Source organism: Silene latifolia, chromosome 7 (genome assembly GCF_048544455.1).
Source record: "Silene latifolia isolate original U9 population chromosome 7, ASM4854445v1, whole genome shotgun sequence".
In the NCBI taxonomy this organism is placed as follows: domain Eukaryota; kingdom Viridiplantae; phylum Streptophyta; class Magnoliopsida; order Caryophyllales; family Caryophyllaceae; genus Silene; species Silene latifolia.
Genome location: NC_133532.1, coordinates 114,440,912 through 114,461,885, shown reverse-complemented (window position 1 = coordinate 114,461,885; position 20,974 = coordinate 114,440,912). Strand labels below are relative to the sequence as shown.

The window sequence follows — 20,974 nt, the reverse complement described above, 5'->3', positions numbered from 1 at the left end:
GATTTCTTGAAAACTTCTCAAATTGTTTTGTGAGTAAGTCGAGCTTGGCATTTGTCTCGGAGTTGGAGGCGTTTTCCTTAGGAAACTTCCCATTCCTTCTTAGCATGTTTCCTCTAGAACCATAGTTTGCCTCCGAATCTACCATTTTCTTGATCAATGCCGTGCCCTCTTCATCACTCAAGTGATCAAATGCTCCCCACGCGGAGGCATTTACCATCTCCTTAGTCCTTGGTAGCAAAGTTTGGAAGAATGTTTGAGTGATATACCATTCCGGTATTCCATGGTGGGGGCAACTTGCTATCAAGTCTTGATAACGGTCCCAAGCTTCACCCAAAGACTCCCTATCCTCTTGTTGAAATGTATGGATCTCATTACAGAGCATCGCAGTCTTTGAGGAAGGGTAATATTTGGCCATGAATGCTTTAGCCAAGGCATCCCAAGTAGTGAAGGTATCCGGTGGGTGAATGTTCAACCATCGGTCCGCCTTCCCCGTCAATGAAAACGGAAACAACATCATTCTCAAGGTGTCTTCGGACACCCCATTCTTCTTCATCATTGAAACTTTCCTCTTAAACTTCCGGAGATGAGCATGGGCATCCTCTTCAATATGCTCCCCAAACAAGTCCTTCTCAATTAACCCGACTTGGGCGGGATGCATTTCAAAGTTGTTCGAGGCCAAGGTGCCAAAATTGATAGGGTTACATGAATCATTATGGTTAGTCCGGTTATGATCTCTAAGAGCCATTTGTGGTGGTGGATTTGGTATTTGATGTGGTGGTGTTTGAGGTGGGTTATTATAATTAGGGAAGTTATGAAAAGGGTTTTCTAGTAGAGTCTCAATTGTGAGGTTTGGTTGAAGTGTGGTTGTGGTATCAATATTTTGTGGGATGTGTGAACTTGGTTGGTCAAAGTTTGCTTGAGGGGAACTATTCCTAACTCTCTCAAGGGTCCTTATCCTCAAGGTCCTAAAAAGCCTTTCGGGGTCGGAGTTGAAGAGAAGAACTTGGTGGTTCCTTCTAGGCATGCACTTGACAAATCGTTAGTCTCCTAGTGTTTTTACACACTAGGGGAAGGCAAGAAATCACACACTCTACAAAGAACACACAACTACTAAAACAAACTAACAATTGAGATAAGACTAAAGCAAAGACTCTAAGAAAAACTAAGCATAACCTAACGCCATCTCCGGCAACGGCGCCATTTGATGGGTAAGTTTTCAACGGTGGGGTCAACACACTTACCACCAACAATAATAACCCAATTTAGTTGTAAATCGGGGTCGAACACGAAGACGGCGGGGGTTTCTACTTAGCCTAACTAAGAGTCAAGTCTAGTCAAAAATGAAGGAAAAGGGTTTTGATTTCAACTACTAGAGCAACTAAGTAAACGATTGAATGAAGGTGAATACGATTGATTAAGAGACTAGGGTCTTCGGGGTCACCTAAATGAACTAGGGGCGACAAGTCGATAAAATAGTCTAAGGTGAGGGTTCGTCCTAGAGGCGGTTACCAACTTTCTTTGAGCAACAACTATTTCAAAACATGCAACAAGACCACCAACAAATGTTCATTCAATAGGAGGAATTAAGTTATTAAGACAAAAAGACACAATCTTTCACTCACACAATTCGTCAAACACCTTGTATTCAATGCTAAGAAAGACAAATTCCTACACCAAAGACTCAAAACTTATCAACTAATCATGCCCACTAATCCTATTTAGGCTCCCCATAAACCCTAGATGGGTAACTACTCACTCATCATGTTTCTAAAGGCAAGATAAACAATAAAGATGGAGTCTTTAAGCATAAACATGGTGGGAGGATGAATTCTACTTCTAAACATGCAACAATCCAACAATAATTATGAATAAAGATGATTTAATCTAATAACAAGGATGAGTAAACTAAAAGACACAATCTTTAACACAATCAACTCAAAGATTGAATCTTTGGGTGTAAACAACAAAGATGAACAATGAAAAGATGAACAATAAAGAAAACAACAACAATCAAACAACAAACATGCAAATTTAACATAAACAACCAAACCAACTTAAAGAAAAAGCAAATGTAAACTAATGAAAATAAGGAGAGAAGTAATACCAACTCAATAGCAAGAAAAGGAATTAGGATAGAAAAATAAAGAAGGAGGAACCTTCATTCTTCTTACAACCCAATTTCAATTACTAACTAACTAATTGAATAACTTATCTAATTAAGGAATGATTAACAAATAATTAACAAAGTTTGAAACTTGGAAAAGAAATAATTTTTGATCTGGGAGAGTGTGTACAAAATGGTTAAGGGAGGGGGTATATATAGTTTCCACCAGGATTAGGGTAGGATTTGAAATGGGCTTGAAAACATGAGTCTGCACTCCAGGCCGGTCAACCGGCTGTCGGTCTTCTGGCCGGCTGGGAGGTCCCTGGAAGTTGAAATAAATTTTGGAAGTCATCAGGTATGCATGGCCGGTCAACCGGCTGCCGGTCACTGACCGGCTGGGGGATACGTTTGATTTGAATCTTGACTTCTGGGTTTGGGGGAACTCCCAGCCGGCCGGCCGGCTGCCGGTCCTCTGATCGGCTGGGAAGTTCCTGTAACTTCCTTCAAAAACTTGTGATTTCCAGCTTATATGCTCTCCCAGTCGGCTGACCGGCTGCCGGGCCACCGGCTGGGGATGCTCCTTTGTTTAATTTCTTCTTCAGTTGTATATACATGCGCTCCCAGCCGGCTGACCGGCTGCCGGCTGACCGGCTGCCGGCTGACCTGCTGCCGGCTGACCGGCTGCCGGCTGACCGGCTGCCGGCTGGGGATCCTCCTCAGCATGATTTCCTCCTTCTTCCATGCAAAGCTTAGTAAACACGTCTTCCTTGCTTCATTTCACCCATTCCCGCCTCAATTTCTGCAAGGAGGCCACAATGTCATAGTAAAGGGAATTGGGACACGAAATTCGAGAGAGGAAGTACAAAACCGACTCAAATGGAGTCGGAAAGCATGAAATTAGAGGGGAAAAAGGGTGCAAAAGAATCCTATATCAGTCCCCTAGTGGCGGTGTGGAGTATCTGTTGCGATGGGTACTCTGGCAGGGCTACACACTTTAGTGTGTAGTCAGTTGTGTGGAGATTGGTGATGGAGAACGGGTTTTTGATGTGTTGATTGAGTTGTTTGGCGTTTGTTTCATATTGGCTTGTATTGTGTAATTAGTACTGACCCCGTTTAAATGTTTTAAAACTGTGGCGATCCATTTGGGGGTGGTGGGCAGTTATTAAGTAGGTATGAGACGATGCGTATGGGATAGCTGGGATGAGTCAATACGTTGCAGTTTAGAAGTCTTCCGTTGTGTCTGACGCTTGATAGTATTTTGGCAGTAGACAGTTTTGAGAACTTGTATTTCTTCTTAACAGTTTTGGTATTGGCATGTTATCACGTTAAACACTATTTATTTTTAAGTATGTTTCGTTATTGTCTTATGATTATCATTGCCTCGGGAAACCGAGATGGTAGCACTTCCATGCCTTAAGTGGTCCTGGTAAGGCACTTGGACTATGGGGGTGTTACACCATGTTATTAGGGCCGATTAGGCCTCGTCATTATATTGTAATTGGGCTTCGACCCATTCCGTCTTGCATTTATATATTCCTATAAGCTAATGAGAAATCAACACACATGATTAGTTTAACATGGTATCAGTGTCAATGTCACAAACCCTAAAACCCTAATCATCTTCCCTGTGTTTCTCTTCCACGATGACACGGGACAAACTTACTTCCGCTTCCGCTTTGGATCCTAAGATCGATCCTCTTTCCCCTTACTCTCTTGTCAATCAAGAGGGACCCGGCCAAACTATCACCCATATCAAACTCCAGAGTGACAATTATGAAGAATGGTGTCGCTTCATGCGCATGTCTCTTAAATCGAGACATAAATATGGTTTTTACGATGGTACGATCTCCAAACCAACCGGTCAATTTCTTCTCGAGCAGTGGGAGGTCATCCATTGTACGGTGGTTCAATGGATTATGAATTACGTTGACCCTTCTATCAAAGATAGCATCTCCTATTATGAGGAAGCACGTCTTCTTTGAACTGAATTAGAGGACCGTTTCTCAGTTGTTGACGGTTCAAAAATTCACGCTCTCAAAAGTTGATAAGTCCATTTTATATAGACTTTATCTCCTTGTTTTAGCTCTAATATGTGTGACATTATGCACTAACCTTAGTGATTTTGAGCTAATATTGTATTTCTAGTTGCATTTGCATGTTGTATCATATTTTGTAGGTATTTAAGCTTTAAGGAGCTTAATTCCACATATTTACAATCACTAGGATACAAAGCTAAGTTGAAGAGAATAATGGACCAACAATGAAGTAAATCATGGACTTGCATGAGCAAATGTGGTGGATTAATTTGAGAAATGCACAACACAAGTCAAGAAATGTCAAGCCCAATTAATAAGTCCACACAAACTCAACATGAGATGCTCAACTTTGGATGCTAAATTATGTGATTAACCAACGGCTTAAAGATGGGATTAATGGCTCACATGGGATTCTATAGGCAATTACTCAAGCAATTAAAAGAAAATATTTGGGGTTAACCCCTTGTATTTGCTCTAAGTTTCACCCTCATTTCCTATATAAAGGGTGTAGACTTCACCAATTCAGACACCATTCACATACACAATTTCTCATAATTCTCTCTAAGTTTAGTAGTTAGATTAGTTTATTTATTATCTTAAGTTAGATTAGATTTACTTTATGTTAAAAACATTTCAATACAATTTCCATTCAAGTTTTATTCCAAAGTTTCATTTCAAGTTATTTCATTACAAGCATTTTTCTTCCATTTCTAGTTCATTTCCATATTGCAAGGTAGTTTCTATTTACATTTCCATTATGTTTATCATTTTAATTATCATTAGTGTAGTTTACATTTTCATCATGTTTGAGTAGTTACATTTGTCTAGGGAATAAAGGAAGTCATGCATGATTAAGTAATATGTAAATGTCAAAATAAGGATAAGTGAATATTATATAATTGTTTCTATCACATGTTTGCACCATAATGTTTAATCTATGTTTAAAGGCCTTATTCATCGATTAAGTTTGTTCATTCGTTCTAAAGTCGAGAGGCACGGAATTGAATTAGACTAAGCATGTGTAGTAGAGTGACCTAGTCATGGACGAGAGTTTCTCTAGGACCCGGTCTATGGTTGACACTAATATCGTAAGGTGGGTGTCTTTAAGCCTAAACATTTATCGTAAAATCAACTTCCTAACTCGACATGAGCATTTACATGATTTGCATGTGTGACTCGACCTTCCTAGACATTTTCTTTATTATTGTTTTATCATTACATCAAACCAAACCAATCAATCAACCATTAATCTACCAAGGTAAAATTCAATCCATAACAATTAATTAATAAATCCCGTCTCCTTTGGGTTCGACCCCTAAGTACTACATTCATTTGTTGTCTAGGGTATAAATATTATCTTTGCATAGGTGTACGATAGCCTATCAAAAGTCAACTTAATGACTGCAAACAGGCGAAAGGGATGAGTGTTACTACATATTATGGAAATTTGAAGGTCCTTTAGGATGCTATCGCTACTCATGAAACCCCGTTTACTTGCAAGTGTGGTCCTTATACCTGTGGAATAGCAAATGATGTTGTGGCGCGACAAAATTCAGAGCGGTTACATAAATTTCTGATGGGACTCGATGCTTCGTTGTATGATGCTGTTCGTTCCCATCAATTACGTCTTGATTCGCTTCCAACCCTAAACTGTGCCTACCACCTGTTTCTTCAAGAGGAGCGCTTACACACCGACGCCGCTGCTGATCTGACTGACCCTTCTGATGTCATGGCTATGGCAGTCCACAGTGGTCCCAGTGCGTCTTCCACTAGAGATTGGAGGGCTCTTCGTGAGTTGGAGCGGCAGGAACGCAGGAAGCTTCATTGCTCGCATTATGGTGCTTCGGGTCAGGAGGTTCAGTTGTGTTTCATCAAGTCCCAGAAATTCCCGGACTGGTGGGAGGACCGTCCTCGTTCTCTCGATGAAATGTGAACCCGTTCGCGTAACACGTCCTCCTCTGCTAATAAAACACAAACACCTGCTCAGGTTAATGCCTTAATTTCTGGGTAGCCTTCCTCCTCATTTTGCGATAATCTTAGTGGTATGTCATATGATTGGATTATAGATACGAGAGCTTCTAATCATGTTAAAGGGAACGCACCTTGGCTGGCTGAGTCGTATTCGATTTCGCCGCGGCCTGTTTAATTACCAAATGGACATTCTGTTATGGCTAATTTGGCGGGAATAGTCAAGCTTACTCCATCTTTAACCATTCGTGATGTGGTCTTTGTGCCGAGTCTTACGTGCAATTTAATTTCCGTATCTCAATTATTTGCCGCTAATAATTGTGTCTTCAGTTTTACTAATTTTGCTTGTCATATTCAGGACCATTCTTTGAGGACGAGGATTGGAGCCGGTTGTGACACCCTCATTTATTGCGGAAAAGTAAACACATAATTCTAGATAAAAACTGCATTGATATGTTTGTAATAGGTTCATTTGGGTAAAAACCTATAATTTTTAAAACCTGAACCTGTTATAAAAATATCCAAATGGGAAGGTGTCAAACATGCAAGGTCCAAAATAAACCTCATAATTAAAACATCGCTAAAGTCGCGAAATAAAGTTATACAACCCAAGTATGAAAAAGGGAGACATATGTCCCTAAAAAGTATATGACATAAAAAGTGTTCAAGGGTCACAATAAATTAAAGTCAATCTAGGTCCCAAGGTTACTTTGCTCGCTAGCTCGTCCATGTACCCCATATATGCATCACCTACCTGTCAATCGCATTTTATACAAATACGAAAGCCACAGTCAGTGGGGAGTAACTCCGAGTTCTCCCAGCCACGAAATGTCATAATTAATATAACATGTAAACATAAGAATATGAATACGAATAACACAAAGCTTTAGCATATAGATGCTAGACAATCGTGCTTATCATGTGAACAACAATATAACAACACATAGTCCTAGCATGTGAATACTAGACCGACTCATACTACACTATCATGTGAATCACATAACATCCAGGAATCCAAAATCTATCAACCATAGCCGGCTTGCATCTCACCTTCTATGATTCATAGAATCATCAAACAAGAAAGGAGGTAAACACCCTAGTCCTAAACCTGCGCAGACCTAGCGACATGCAGAAAATACCGCATCCAAGACCCATGATCACACACATGAGTACCCCTAAGGAGTCCACCAAAGGGTTGTCTAGTACTTAAGCTGACCACATACTTCTACGAGTACGTCAGGAGGTCATGCCCTAACTTGGATATAAACCCACCAAGCTAAGACACAAAGGCTATTAAGCCGCAAACATACACTCGTCAAAGACTATAATGGCCTATCTATGATGAAGGCCGAAATACTCACCTAGGACCTAGTCCCAACTTGAATACTTTAGCCCACACCACACAAGACAAGTAGGACACCCAATTAACCATAAAAGGGGCAAAGAGTCCAAACTTGCACACACAAATGATCATACACACCCTAGCATATGAAAGGCTTCGCAAGGGCATATTTAGCTGACAATCCAACAATATCTCCAATATCAATAATAATCCAAATTCCAGCTAACCACTAGTACCATAATCCATGAGAACAAGCTAAAATGGCAAAGAGGCAACAAGACTCAAGCATAAGGCATCCAAAGCATCCAACAACCAACATGTGAAATGATAATTACAAATATCAAGGAATCAACATAAAACATCCAATGACAACCAATATCACCTCAAAGAGTCCCGCGACGGGTCATCGGTCAAATCGAGGCTGACCGGTTTAAACCTAGTTTGATCAAACTCGTTCGGTCATTCTGGCCCAGCTCAGAGTCTTGGCCTACTTTGGCCCAAATCACAAAATTCATTACAATATCATTTTCATGCACTATTCCAATTTCTATCATGTGAAAGACTATCAACATAAGAAAATATATTCCAACTTACAAAATAACTAATTCCACAAAATTCTCGCATAATAAAATAGCATAAATAACCGTCTCACACAAGGGTAAACTTTTCTATAAATTTTAATCAATAAAACGACGCAATTTACTCATACGGGCTCCGAATTGAGTGATTCAAGTGGCTAAACCACCTAATTTTTCGATGCCGTTCAATCTGTCATATTTTTGGAAACATTGGAAACCGTCTCGGTCTGGTACTGATGCGTTCCAGCCAAAACACGGACTTGTCACAACACATAATTCCTCATCCAAATTTGTTCCAAACAATAATATACAAATGGGTAACATAAATTAAACATAAGCATACTCATCTTACTCCATTCATTCATTTATCAACAAGATCGTCTCAAACAACAACAAACAACAAATACAACTACTAATGTGACATTAATTCGTCGAGTAACTCGGAATAGTTACCTTAAGCTAGCAAAGAGACAAGTAATAACTTGAAAAAGCTTCTAAAACCCAAAATTACTCTTCATCTTCAACAACATATGAGTCACCTAACTCATCTTCAAATTCTTCACCTATAAGAACAATAAAAACACAATTATTAAGCTTAAATTCGAAACCCTAAAAAAAGTGTCTTAAACAAAATTTGGGGAAAATGAAAATAAAGCTTACTAGTAGATGAAGGATGAAAAGAGGATTCCAAATATATAATTTTTATGCAAATTGGTGGAGGAATGAAGGATTTATGAAGGATTTAGGGATTGTAAGGAGGATTTTTTTTTAAATGAATTTGGTGTTTGGTGAAAGGAAGAGAGAGAATGAGAATTGAGGAAATGAAAGATGAAGGGGAGACCCATGGAGGATGGAGGGTGCATGGTTTGGGGTAAGGTGTTTGGGTGAGTTTCAATTGTTTACGTTTTGGTTCGTTTCGACGAAAATTAGAAATATTCGTCGAACGCGATTTCCGAGAAAATTAAAGTTCTTAAACACGATTTTACTAAAAGATTAAGTACTCATATGCCCAATATCCAAACTCGTTTACCCAACGACCGTAAGAAATGGGAAAATCCCAATTTTACGACTTTTATCCGAAATCTATTTTATCAAGGGAAAAGGTTTAAATATAGTTTAAATCACTTTTAAACATTTCTAAACTATCAAAAATAATTACATTTCTTCAAAATAAAATAAGATTATATTTTATCAAATAAATTTTATTTCAAATAAATTAATATAAAATTAAAATAGATTAAAATATTACTTTTAAAATATAATAAAGGTCTTCAAATTTACGGGATGTTACACCGGTGAGTTGCAGGACGGGATTTCTTACTTGCGTGCGGTGGAGCGGACAGTGGTGAACCGGGTGAGCACTGTTGCTACTTATGATCTATGGCATAGACGGCTTGGACATCCGTCTAATAAAATTGTTAAACTTATTCCCTCGTCTTGTGGTGCTAAATATTTTTTGACCATTGTTGACGACTGTTCTTGGGCAGTATGGGTCTACCTGTTACTTGATAAGACTGAGGTACCCGATATGTTTATGAGTTTTTTGGCGATGGTTGATAATCAATTCTCTAAACGGGTCAAAATTGTACAATACGACAACGGTACCGAATTTAATCCTCTCGCGGGCTATTTTTTAAAGAATGGTATTTTATTTCAAAAATCTTGTATTGGCACACCTCAACAAAAATGTTGTGTCGAACGTAAGCATCGTCATATTTTGAATGTAGCCCGAGCTCTCATGTTTCAGGGGGACCTTCCGAAAACTTTTTGGGGCGAGTGTGTCTTAACAACTGCTTATTTAATTAATCGGACTCCATCACATTTGCTTCAAAATAAAACATCATTCGAAATTTTATATGGTGTTGCTCCCTCATATGTTAATCTGCGCATTTTTGGTTGTCTATGTTTTGTGCACAATCAAAATACTCATGGTGATAAATTTGCCCTCCGGAGTCGTAAGTGTGTTTTCGTTGGCTATCCTCACAATAAAAAAAGGGTGGAAAGTGTATGACATTCTTACAGGGGACTTCTTTGTTACTCGGGATGTGCGGTTTAATGAAAATTGTTTTGCTTTTGCTTAGGATGGTCACTCATTGACGGATGAGCCTCTTGACGATGATTCGTCTCCTCGTGTCTCGCCTGTGGACACGACGGGGGGGATATTCCTAGCTCCTCCACCGGGGGCACCGTGGGTAATGGTGACAACGAAGTTGATCCGGGAGTTCCTATGGATGCCGAGAGGTTGGAGGATGATACTACAGTTACTTCGGTTGTGAATGAACCAAATCAGACTAGCTCTACGGTTGTGGGTACAGAACTTGGTAGAGGTAAACGGTCTAAAAGATTACCTCCGCATTTGCGTGATTTTGTTGTTGAAACCACCACTTCCGCCGTACGCTCTGATCTACCTTCACCTCCCGACTCACCACGCTCTCCTTCCTCAGGTATTCCTTATGCTATTGCCAATCTTACTTGTCGTAATTTCTCACCTCAGCATCGTGAGTTTCATACAGCTATAACAGAGGGTGTAGAACCTCCTAATTTTCGCACCGCTATGACTGATCCGAATTGGTGCAAGGCAAATCAAGATGAAATTGCGGCACTTGAAAATAATGCTACATGAGAGCTTACAGATCTTCCTCCTGATAAGAAGGCTCTAGGTTATTGGTGGGTCTATAAAATTAAATACAAGTCTGATGGTAGTATTGAACGGTTTAAGGCTCGCTTGGTTATTTTTGGTAATCATCAGGTTGCAGGTATTGACTATGGAGAAACCTTCGCCCCTGTGGTTAAAATGGTCACAATCCGTGCTTTTCTTGTTGTTGCCACTACTACAAAACTCGTTATGGACATCAGTCGATGGACATCGGATTATCTGGAAACCGATGTACATAACATGTACATCGGTTGTTTGCAAAAACCTGATGTGCATATAATTATATGTACATCGGTTGCGTTAAAAACACATGTCCATTATTTATGATTTTAAAGGATATGTGATATTTAATAAAACCCATGTCTATATAAAAGTCATGGACATGGAACATTGCATTTAATCGATGTGCATCTAAAGTGAAAATTATAAGTGGCAAAAATATTTGCCTCACCGCCATCACTTATAATTTCGACTACCTACATTCTTTTCTACCTAAACCCTAAGTGTCCTCACTACCCCCTCTTTATTCTGGTTTCATCTCCCTCCACACCCAACTTCACCATTAATGTTCCTCACCTCGATGCTGAACGTCGGTAGCCACCTCGTCACCCACAACACCTCGTCATTTCCGGCACCAATCTCGTGACCCTTCTTATTACTTCCGGCAGCACCTCATCAGCTAGTTCGTATGCAGTTCTCAATCAGGTTGGTATTTATCAAATTTTTTCTTAAATGTATTAAGTTATTTTACTAATTTGGGTACAATTAAGTCTTAGGGTTAGACCTTCAATTAAATTTCAGTTTAATTGGGAAATGAATCGTTTTAATCGATTTGAGAAAAATGGAAGAATTGTTGGAATTTCAATTTTGTGGATACAATAAAGCTCATGCGGTTGTATATTATACTTCCAATTATTTTATCAATTAAGTAGGAATTGCTTTCGACTAATATGTGTAAATGCTTGATTACTTGTAAGGTTTGTTGAGTTCGAATGGGGAGATGATTTCATTGTGGTTTAGTATTCTAGACAATGGCAGTTCCTGAAGTAAATCAAAGACTACTGGAGCAACTGAATAAAATGGGATTCCCGTTCTCTTAAGCAACTTGAGCACTTCATTATTCTGGTCAGTATGATTGTTTTATCAGGGCAAAATATATCGCTGGATAATGTTACAATCTCCGGAATTCGGAATTGAGAAATTATGTCCAGTCCTTAATATAAAAATTAAGATGATGGTCTTGAACTGAGTTTTGCTTGTGGGCATCAAAAGATTAGTCTCTTTTTCTTCAATCGCTTTCCTTTTTATGGTCCTATGTAAGGATATTTGCTACCTGTCTTATTTAGTTCTATATTATCTTTTGTCATCAGGAAATTCTAGCCTCGAGGATGCGTAACTTGGATTATTGATTATGTGAATGACCCTGATATCTACCAGATTCCTTTTGTATGATCTTCTTTCTCATGTATGTTTGATGAAGCCTGCCTAGTTGATATAATTTATCATGAGTGGGATGCCTTAGTTTTCTCCTAGTTGATATAATTTAGACCGAGATTGAGTTTCAAAACAAATGATGCTAATAAAAAGAATAATCAAGACGCAATATGCTGATTAAGTAATTGGCTATTAATTAACAGTAGCCAATCTTAGATAATTTTTAGTTGTAGACTGCCTTAGGTATAGTTGACAATTGCTGCACAACAACATACCTGATTAAGGACTTTGTAAAACTAACTAGTTATTAGAAATTAAAATATCATTATGTCAGTTTGAAATAGTTTCATTTTGATGCATTATATATGATGCCTTAAAAATTGCAGCTTCTTTTTGAATTTCATCATTTGACAAATTCATTTGCAACTGGACTTGAATTTACTTTGTCAATTTGTGTCTGTGTATCTTAAATCTCAGGATTACGGACAATCAGATATCGATTATCAACTTATAGTTATCAAGAACATGAAATCTTTTGAAGCATCTTGTTTTTAATTTTATGCTGAAAATTTGATGATGAATTTTTTTTAGTCGACAAATGTCCTATATCCATTTTTACTGGACTGCTACTCCATATTTCAAGGTGTACATACCCAGTATCTGCTGAGACTCCAACAAACACCCGATGATTATCGGACTATAACATACTTTGGAATCGCGGCGTTCGATCGACAATTTGTGTACAACTTTACGTCGGAAAACTTAAGAACGATTTCGAAAATAAAACATTTCAAAACATTTCAAAAATACCTGAAGTGCTTAATGCACGACGACGGGGTCGCAACGACACTAACTAGAGTCAAAACCGACACCGGACCAAAAACCGACTCAAAAATTCAAATCCCGACTCCAACAACGAGTCAAACCGAGTCAACCACAAAAAACAAACATTCAAAGCCTTCTATGCTAATATTTCCCGGATTTATGAATGGTCAAGTACCAAACATATGACTACAAATCCTAGGATAGAACAAATCATGATTGCTCTTGTGTGAAAGCGACAAGACAACTCGAAGACCCGCGACGTGGCTCGCGCCTCTTTGAGCAGCCCAGATGGCCACGTCGCTCAAAACTCACACAACCACTCATTTTCATATAAATACCCCTCAAATGCCCCCATTTGAGAAGTTACGCGAATGTCCGCCCCCTCTTTTCTCCCTTAAAATTCTCGACTCGACTTCTTAAGTCATAATCCGACGCGTATTTACGACCTACCGATCGTAAATACAAGCCTTACACATTGTTTGATACCGACATCGTGCATTAAATCACTTGACCGACCACTTCGACCACTACACCATCACTAAACTTAATAAAACACTCTTTTTACTTACCAAAACGGTTTTAAACCGAGTCTTTTCCGACCAAACGAGTTGTTACACTTACGTCGGTCACTCGCCATAACCAAACATGTAAGTATGAGAGTGTAAAAAACCTTCTTTTATCATGTCTTCATTTGTTTCATAACTATAACATGCTAAAACATGCATAACATGATCCAAAACATGGGATAAACGAGCCAAAACTGAGTTTTGGCCTGAGGCAGAAGCCCCTTATTGTGCACAAGGGCCCGCGCCTCAATGGGGTGCCCAGGTCAGAACTCAACCGTGTTTGTTCTCGTCTTTCCCCTTTAATCCATTTTCATATTTGTAATCGGTTTTTACCATTTCAAATATTTTCAAACCTTTTTTTTTATTTGTTTTAACCATAAAACATTTTTCACCCTTGGTTCATCATACCATGACGGTTAAATCCGTGTTTCGGTGATAATATTTGGTTAATAACATTTAAAAGGTATTTTAAAGCCTTTTATTACATTTTTGGGGGGTATTTTAAAGCCTTTCATCATTTCTTTACATTTTCAAAACAAGCATATTAGTCACCAACACAAAGTCATCCTTGGTTCTACATACCATGCCGGATTTTAACCCGGGTACGATGACGAATATTGACTAATGATATTCAAATGAACTTAAAACAATTAGTTCATAATTATTTTCAAAACTATTCATGTCAAGTTTGTCAAGTCGAACCCGACACCGAATATCATCAAATGATGGTGATTATTCGAGTCTCGTTCCTCAAATCAACAAATATGGTCTAAACAACCCTTTCAAATCAAATCGGGTCAAATACCAATTTTTCAATACGTTTTCTAAACGTCTTTCAAATAGTCAGAACACGGCATACAACCGTCGACTAAACCGCGCCTCAAGCAGGCCTTTTCTTTCTCATTTTCAAAACCATGGGAGACCCCCTTGCATCGCCAACAGGCTCGCGCTTCATATGACTGCCTGGTGTAGGGTCTGTTCCCCTTCCAGTATTAGTCCAAGACGATCCCGACTCCGGTTAGCCCGGATATAGGACGGATCAGATGACTATTTGCTCATTCAAAGTCATATTTGCAAAATGCTTTACTAAGACAAATGGATCACGCTATGCACCATAAACCTAATATGGTAAATGGATGTTCAATTTCCGTCTTGCATGCAAATCAACCATAAATCCAACTCGACATCTTATACTTGATACTTGGATTAAATCAACCGACTTAGAAAGCTCTCACATGTTAGGTTTAAATTATTAGATGCGCATTCATGCATTTAAACCGTTTTATCAACTTTTGCATTCAACCAACCAAGATCGATCAGTAGAGGCCGTTACCGCGGGCGGGATTGGGTGTCTGATTAAAGGGCTTCCCATTACGTACCTTCACCTCTTACTCATAAACTTTGGATAGTGGACGACCTTATCCAGGGCGCACGAGAGTCATTCTAGAGATAGGGTGCTAAAGAGGGACGATTTCCTTATCTTTAGTACCTATGTCAAAGGCTGCTTTGTGGTTTGATTTGACCGAGGTATAAAGTGGATTTCGAACGGGTTCCAAACATCCCACAAAGGCTTGGTGGCGACTCCGAACATCTCTAATCGTTTCGAGACCCTTACCGAGACGAAACCGACCGATTTAAAACGATCCGGTCGAAAGCATTTTTACGCCGCCGAGCGTGGCTTTCAAAAAGACCGCTGCGCGTCCGCAGATCGAACCGGACCTGCAGATGGGCCATGTCCACACAAGGTTAGAGAGGATTATGTACAATCGTTGGTGATTTTAGTGGAATTTAGCTGTAAAATCCTTTATATTTGTTTCTATTTTTATTCCACTCATCTCCTCTCAGATGTTTAGTTTTCTTATTCAGAGAATTGGCTGTAAGAACATCAGGTACCCCTTTTTCTAATTCTGCAGAGAACCACTTCTTCTTCTTCTTGTGTTTGTTTTTGTTTTAGTTTATCGTCCTCTCTGTTTGATGTTTGATGGCTTATGCTGTATAATGCCAACTATTACATTCTCCCTGTCTTGTTCTTCTTCTTCTAATTATTATATTTTATTGTTTTTGTTGTTCATCCTTTCTGTTTGGTGGCTTCTGTTATACCCTTGTCGGTATGGCAAAAGTTGAAGCGGCCATACAAGAAATGTTCCAAGCTCCTCACATCCAGGTGAGTGTATTGCTAGTAGTTGCGATACTTAAAATACAGTAATGTATGTGTCTCGTTAGTTATATATGATATTCTATGTTGATATTTTATTTTCTCGTTAACTTTGTTGTGTTGAACCAGATTCTCTTGGTAATATGCCCAATGAGAGATGAGAAAATCAGAGGCTGCCAAGTAGTCTTGTCTCTTCGACCTTTTTTTTTTAAAACAATTAGTCAGTTTACATATCGGTTTATATTTTTGTATAGGTTAGTCGTCTAAGTAAATTTGACACATTATGTAGATGAATTTTTTTTTGTAATTGGCTTTGGATAACCGATTGATTGTATACAAATATTTTTTGTTGATTATGGAATCATTTTGCATTGTCATCATGTGTATGACTAATATGGGCAACAGTGTAATATTTTTTTTTATAAAAAATAATTATTATAGACATCGGATTTTTGCAAAAAACTGATGTCCATTGATCAAATAGACATCGGTTTTCCTAAAAATCCGATGTCCAATGATCAAATAGACATCAGTTTTCCTAAAAATCCGATGTGCAAATTTTAATGGACATCGATTTAAAATCCGATGTCCATTAATCCACAATGGACATGACCAAATTCTACATCGGTTGTGTATCCGATGTCCATAAAGCGAAAAGTCCGATGTCCATCACAAGTTTTGTAGTAGTGTGCCACTGTCAAAAATTGGGAGCTCCACCAAATGGATGTTCATAACGCCTTTTTACATAGTGATCTTGACGAGGAAGTATATATGAAGCTCACACCTGGTTTTCGCACAGGTAAAGAAGGTAAGGTATGCCGGTTACGCAAATCTTTGTATGGGTTACGACAAGCGCCGCGTTTGCCAAGCTAGCAGCTACCTTATGAAAGTATGGTTTCACCCAGTCTTACTCAGATTATTATTTATTTAGCTACACCAAGGATGAGGTATGTCTCCATGTCTTAGTTTACGTGGACGATTTAGTTATTGCCGGGAATAATTCAGCTGCTATCTCAACGTTTAAGACCTACCTTGGTAATTTCTTTCACATGAAAGATTTGGGCACTTTGAAATATTTTTTAGGCATTGAGGTTGCTCGTAGCCATGAAGGAATTTTTTTGAGTCAGCCGAAATATGCTCTTGATATTATCACTGAGACGGGTCTCTTGGGTGCTAAGCCCGCACCTACTCCCATGGAACAACATCATCAGCTTGGGGTGGCTACGGGGGACCTTCTTTACGATGTCGAGTCTTATAGAAGACTTGTTGGCCGATTGGTTTACCTAGCAGTGACACGCCCCGATGTTTCTTACGCTGTTCATATTCTATCTCAATTTTTGCAACAGCCACGGAAAGTTCATATGGATGCGGCACTTCAGGTGGTTCGATATCTTAAAGGCGGACCGGGTTGTCCTTTGACCCGTCGCTCTCACCGGTTGGATAATGTTTGTTGGGTCTTCTCCCGTCTCTTGGAAGACTAAAAAACAGCACACCATATCCCTTTCTTCTGCCGAGGCTGAATACAGGTCTATGGCCGCTGTTTTATGTGAGTTAAAGTGGCTTATGGGTCTTTTTCTAGCTTGGGTGTTTCTATTTCTCGTCCCCTGCATCTTTATTGTGACAGTCAGTCCGCGCTGCATATTGCCCAGAATCCTGTCTTCCATGAACGGACCAAGCGCATTGAAGTGGATTGTCATTTTATTCGTGATGCAATTTCGGATGGTTTGGTTAAAACTTCTCATGTCTCGACTAATTCGCAACTTGCTGATATCTTTACGAAGGCCTTGGCCTCTTCTCAGTTTGATTTTCTTCTCCACAAACTGGGCACTTTTTATCTCCATGCTCCAGTTTAAGGGGGTGTATTAGGCCCGATTAGGCCTTGTCATTATATTGTAATTGGGCTTCGACCCATTCCGTCTTATATTTATATATTCCTATAAGCTAAAGCTAATGAGAAATCAACACACACGATTAGTTTAACACATGTTGCTTAGCATTAATAAAGTTTTTCTTTTTCCTACGTACTCCCTATTAATTAAATACAGTTAAGATATATTGAATTACAAGCAAATACGCACAGAAAAGGCATGCAATTGACGCTATAACTTTGCGTGATGAATTTGGTATCATTTTACGATGGAATGACTAACTAGCAGTCAATAAGATGAGTTCATACCAATTGACACAAACACACAATACTAACTTTTGTAATATCCAACTTGTATATGTAAGTCATTGTCAATAAGTCGTTACTCCATATGTACATATGAAAGCGTCACAGTATGAAAGCGTCACCGGTATAGTTCATCGTAATTTACATGTCTTTAACCTCACGCATTCTCAGACAATTCACAATTTGCATCATTGAATATGGAGTAGTTCTTTTGAAAGTTTCATTGTTCTTTACGTATAATAAAGAAAAATAAATGGTACCAAAAAAAAGGGAGTTAAATATTAGGGTCATAATAAATACAATTTCTACGATTATATTTAAGTATTTTTAATACAATACCTTTCAAATTTGGAACTTAGGATAAAAATACGCATAAATCAATGTAATTAATACATATATTAAGACTTTATTTCTTTTTTTAGTTGTCTTTATCATCTCCCTAAATATTATTCTAATGAATTTTTTATGTTAACATATTTTAGAAAGTCAATAGTTTCTCACATGTAGAAATGCCATTTGAGCCGGGCGGTAGAGAATGTTGATTTTTGCCTGCACCCGTACTCACCAAGCGACACTTATACCGATATTCGACCCAGCTACAGTGAGTACAAGTAGAACTGACAAAGTTGACATGGCGTGAATGACGCAACATGATAAAGCTTACGCTAGACCCAAAATTGACCGAACTTGCTTGACTAGAAACATAAATTGACCTGTTGCAGTATTAACCCGATCCAAAATGACTTAAAGTGAACCAAAATGACCTAAAACGACATATACTAAGTTATATATGTCCAAAATAAAGTTTATTGGTTATAACCAGCCCTAATAAATAGTTAGAAATCCAAGATAAAATTTCTTAATCAAAATAGTACATAAAGTGTTTTAAACATTAACATGAAATCAACCCAAACCAAAATAACCCATACTCGAAAGTGACCCCACCCGAAATGACCCGATAATAAGTTACCCGAAATTAACCCAAAACCCAAAATGTCAATTCTAAACAACCCACTCATACCCGACCCAAATGACCCGCTTGCCACCTCTAGGTACAAGCTTCCAAACTCTTACCTGCCCCGCTAGTTAGAAATCTAAATCCTTACCCATCACCAACTAGCACCCTATAAAAATTTAGATTTTTTTCGAATAAGATGTAGTTTAATTCTCCAAAAAAAATTCATTTTTATCTTTTAAAATTTAAAGTTTCAACAAAAAAAATTACTAAAAACCTTATAAAAACTCATAAATAGTTACAGGTACGGAATATAATTTTTTAATAATTAGTGAGTAGTTAGGTATGATGCAAAATTCATTTCTCCCCGTCCCCACCATCCATAACAACCGACAAGTGCAATTTTTGTACCGATGCCCCATTAAAGATATACTCCATGTTACATGTATAGTATACCCGACCCAACTCACACGAGTATGGTCTGTGATATCCACTTTTAACCGCCGCAATTACCATGTCCAATAACACAACTCACAATATATTATTATATATCCCCCAATCACCCATCTTTCCCCACTCCAATCTCTTCTTATAAAACACTACACAAAACCTCTAACCACACACACAACACTCACACACCCAAAACAAAAACTCCAAAACTTGTGTCAACCCTTTTCATTCACATAAAATTAAGGCGCACACCCAAAAAAATATGGACCACCTAAAATTCATGATCGAATCACATGAAGCAGAAGCAATGGCTAAAAAACACGGTCTTAAATCTGTACTCCATCTTCTACCTCTCATTGTTAGATCCACCCGTAAATTAGCCCGTCCTCCAATTTCCGGGTTTTCGGTCTCCGCCGCCGGGTTATCATCCGACGGTCGAATTTTTATTGGGGTCAATGTTGAATTTCCAGGATTACCCCTCCATCATTCCATCCACGCTGAACAATTTCTCATTACTAATTTGTCTCGGTATCCCGATACTACCCTTACTAATGTCGTCGTTTCGGCGTACCCTTGTGGGCATTGCCGTCAATTTCTTCAGGAAATTAGAGGTGCACCTGATATTCAGATATATGTGTTACAAGACGACGATTACGATCACGATCACGATCACGATCAATTGGTTAAAATTAACGGGTTTTTTCGGCCGTTATCGTATTTTTTACCGCATCGGTTTGGACCCGATGATTTGTTGGAAAAAGATGTGCCATTGATTTTGGAAACTCATGAGAATGGGTTGGTTTTGGTTGATGAATTTACAAAAGGGCAAAATGGTAATTTAAATTTAGTAGCAAACGGTTTTTCGTCGGATGTTATTTCGGCGGCATTGGAGGCTGCGAATCGGTCTCATGCGCCATATAGTGGGTACCCTTCAGGAATGGCATTGATTGATGACAAGGGAAATGTTTATAAAGGGTCTTATATGGAGTCTGCTGCTTATAATCCGAGTCTCGGCCCTGTTCAAGCGGCCGTAATCGCTTATATTGCGGCCGCGAGAGACGGGGCCGAGGCCGAGGCTGAGGATGGGTATGGGTATGGGAGGATTGTTGGGGGAGTGTTGGTTGAGAAGGAAGGTGCTGCTGTTAGACAGGAAGAGACTGTGCGATTGTTTTTGAAGACTGTTATGCCTAATTGTGCATTTCATGTTTATCATTGTAAAGATTCAAGTTCTCCAATTAAGGGGGAATCGGAATCGGAATTGAAATTGGAATTGGAATTGGAATTGGAATTGTAGTTGGCTAATTGAGGATGTTATTACTTGTGTGGATCAATAATTTATGTGAATTTCAATTTGTGGTTGTTCTCACGAGTTTAATTTAATCCATTGATTGTAGACCTGTCAAAATTCGACCCGGTCCGAAAATTCGACTCGACCCGTTTTCTTAGGGTTACAAATCCTGTTTTTTCGACCCGTGACCCGAACCCGAAATGACCCGTTATTTTACGGTTGAAACCCGACCCAAACGGGTCGACCCGTTGGGTCAAGAGAAAATCATGAATTTTATTAAAAATATTATTATTTATATATTATATTTGAAAATATAGTTAAAAAAATTATTTTTTATTACTTAAAATTAAAAATTCAACTAAAAAGTCAATTTTATATAACTTTTATAATATTTAATAATAAAATAATTATTAAAAAACTTTATTTTAATAATTATATCAATAT

General features: G+C 38.5%; 1 protein-coding gene and 1 non-coding gene across 2 annotated transcripts; both read left to right on the top strand.

Annotated features, from left to right (window-relative positions):
• Positions 1-275: 275 nt before the first annotated feature.
• LOC141593888 (small nucleolar RNA R71) lies at positions 276-382 on the top strand. Its single transcript, XR_012521944.1, has one exon. It is a non-coding gene; the product is annotated as a small nucleolar RNA R71 (small nucleolar RNA).
• Positions 383-19,299: 18,917 nt separating this feature from the next.
• LOC141592592 (cytidine deaminase 1) lies at positions 19,300-20,605 on the top strand. The gene has a single exon (XM_074413321.1). It carries the CDS (start codon positions 19,505-19,507, stop codon positions 20,534-20,536), a length of 1,032 nt encoding a protein of 343 aa, XP_074269422.1. The 5' UTR covers positions 19,300-19,504; the 3' UTR covers positions 20,537-20,605.
• The last annotated feature ends 369 nt before the right edge of the window (positions 20,606-20,974 follow it).

Excerpts from the sequence above, each read along its gene's own strand:
- LOC141592592 (XM_074413321.1), top strand. The coding sequence starts at position 19,505 with ATGGACCACCTAAAATTCATGATCGAATCACATGAAGCAGAAGCAATG.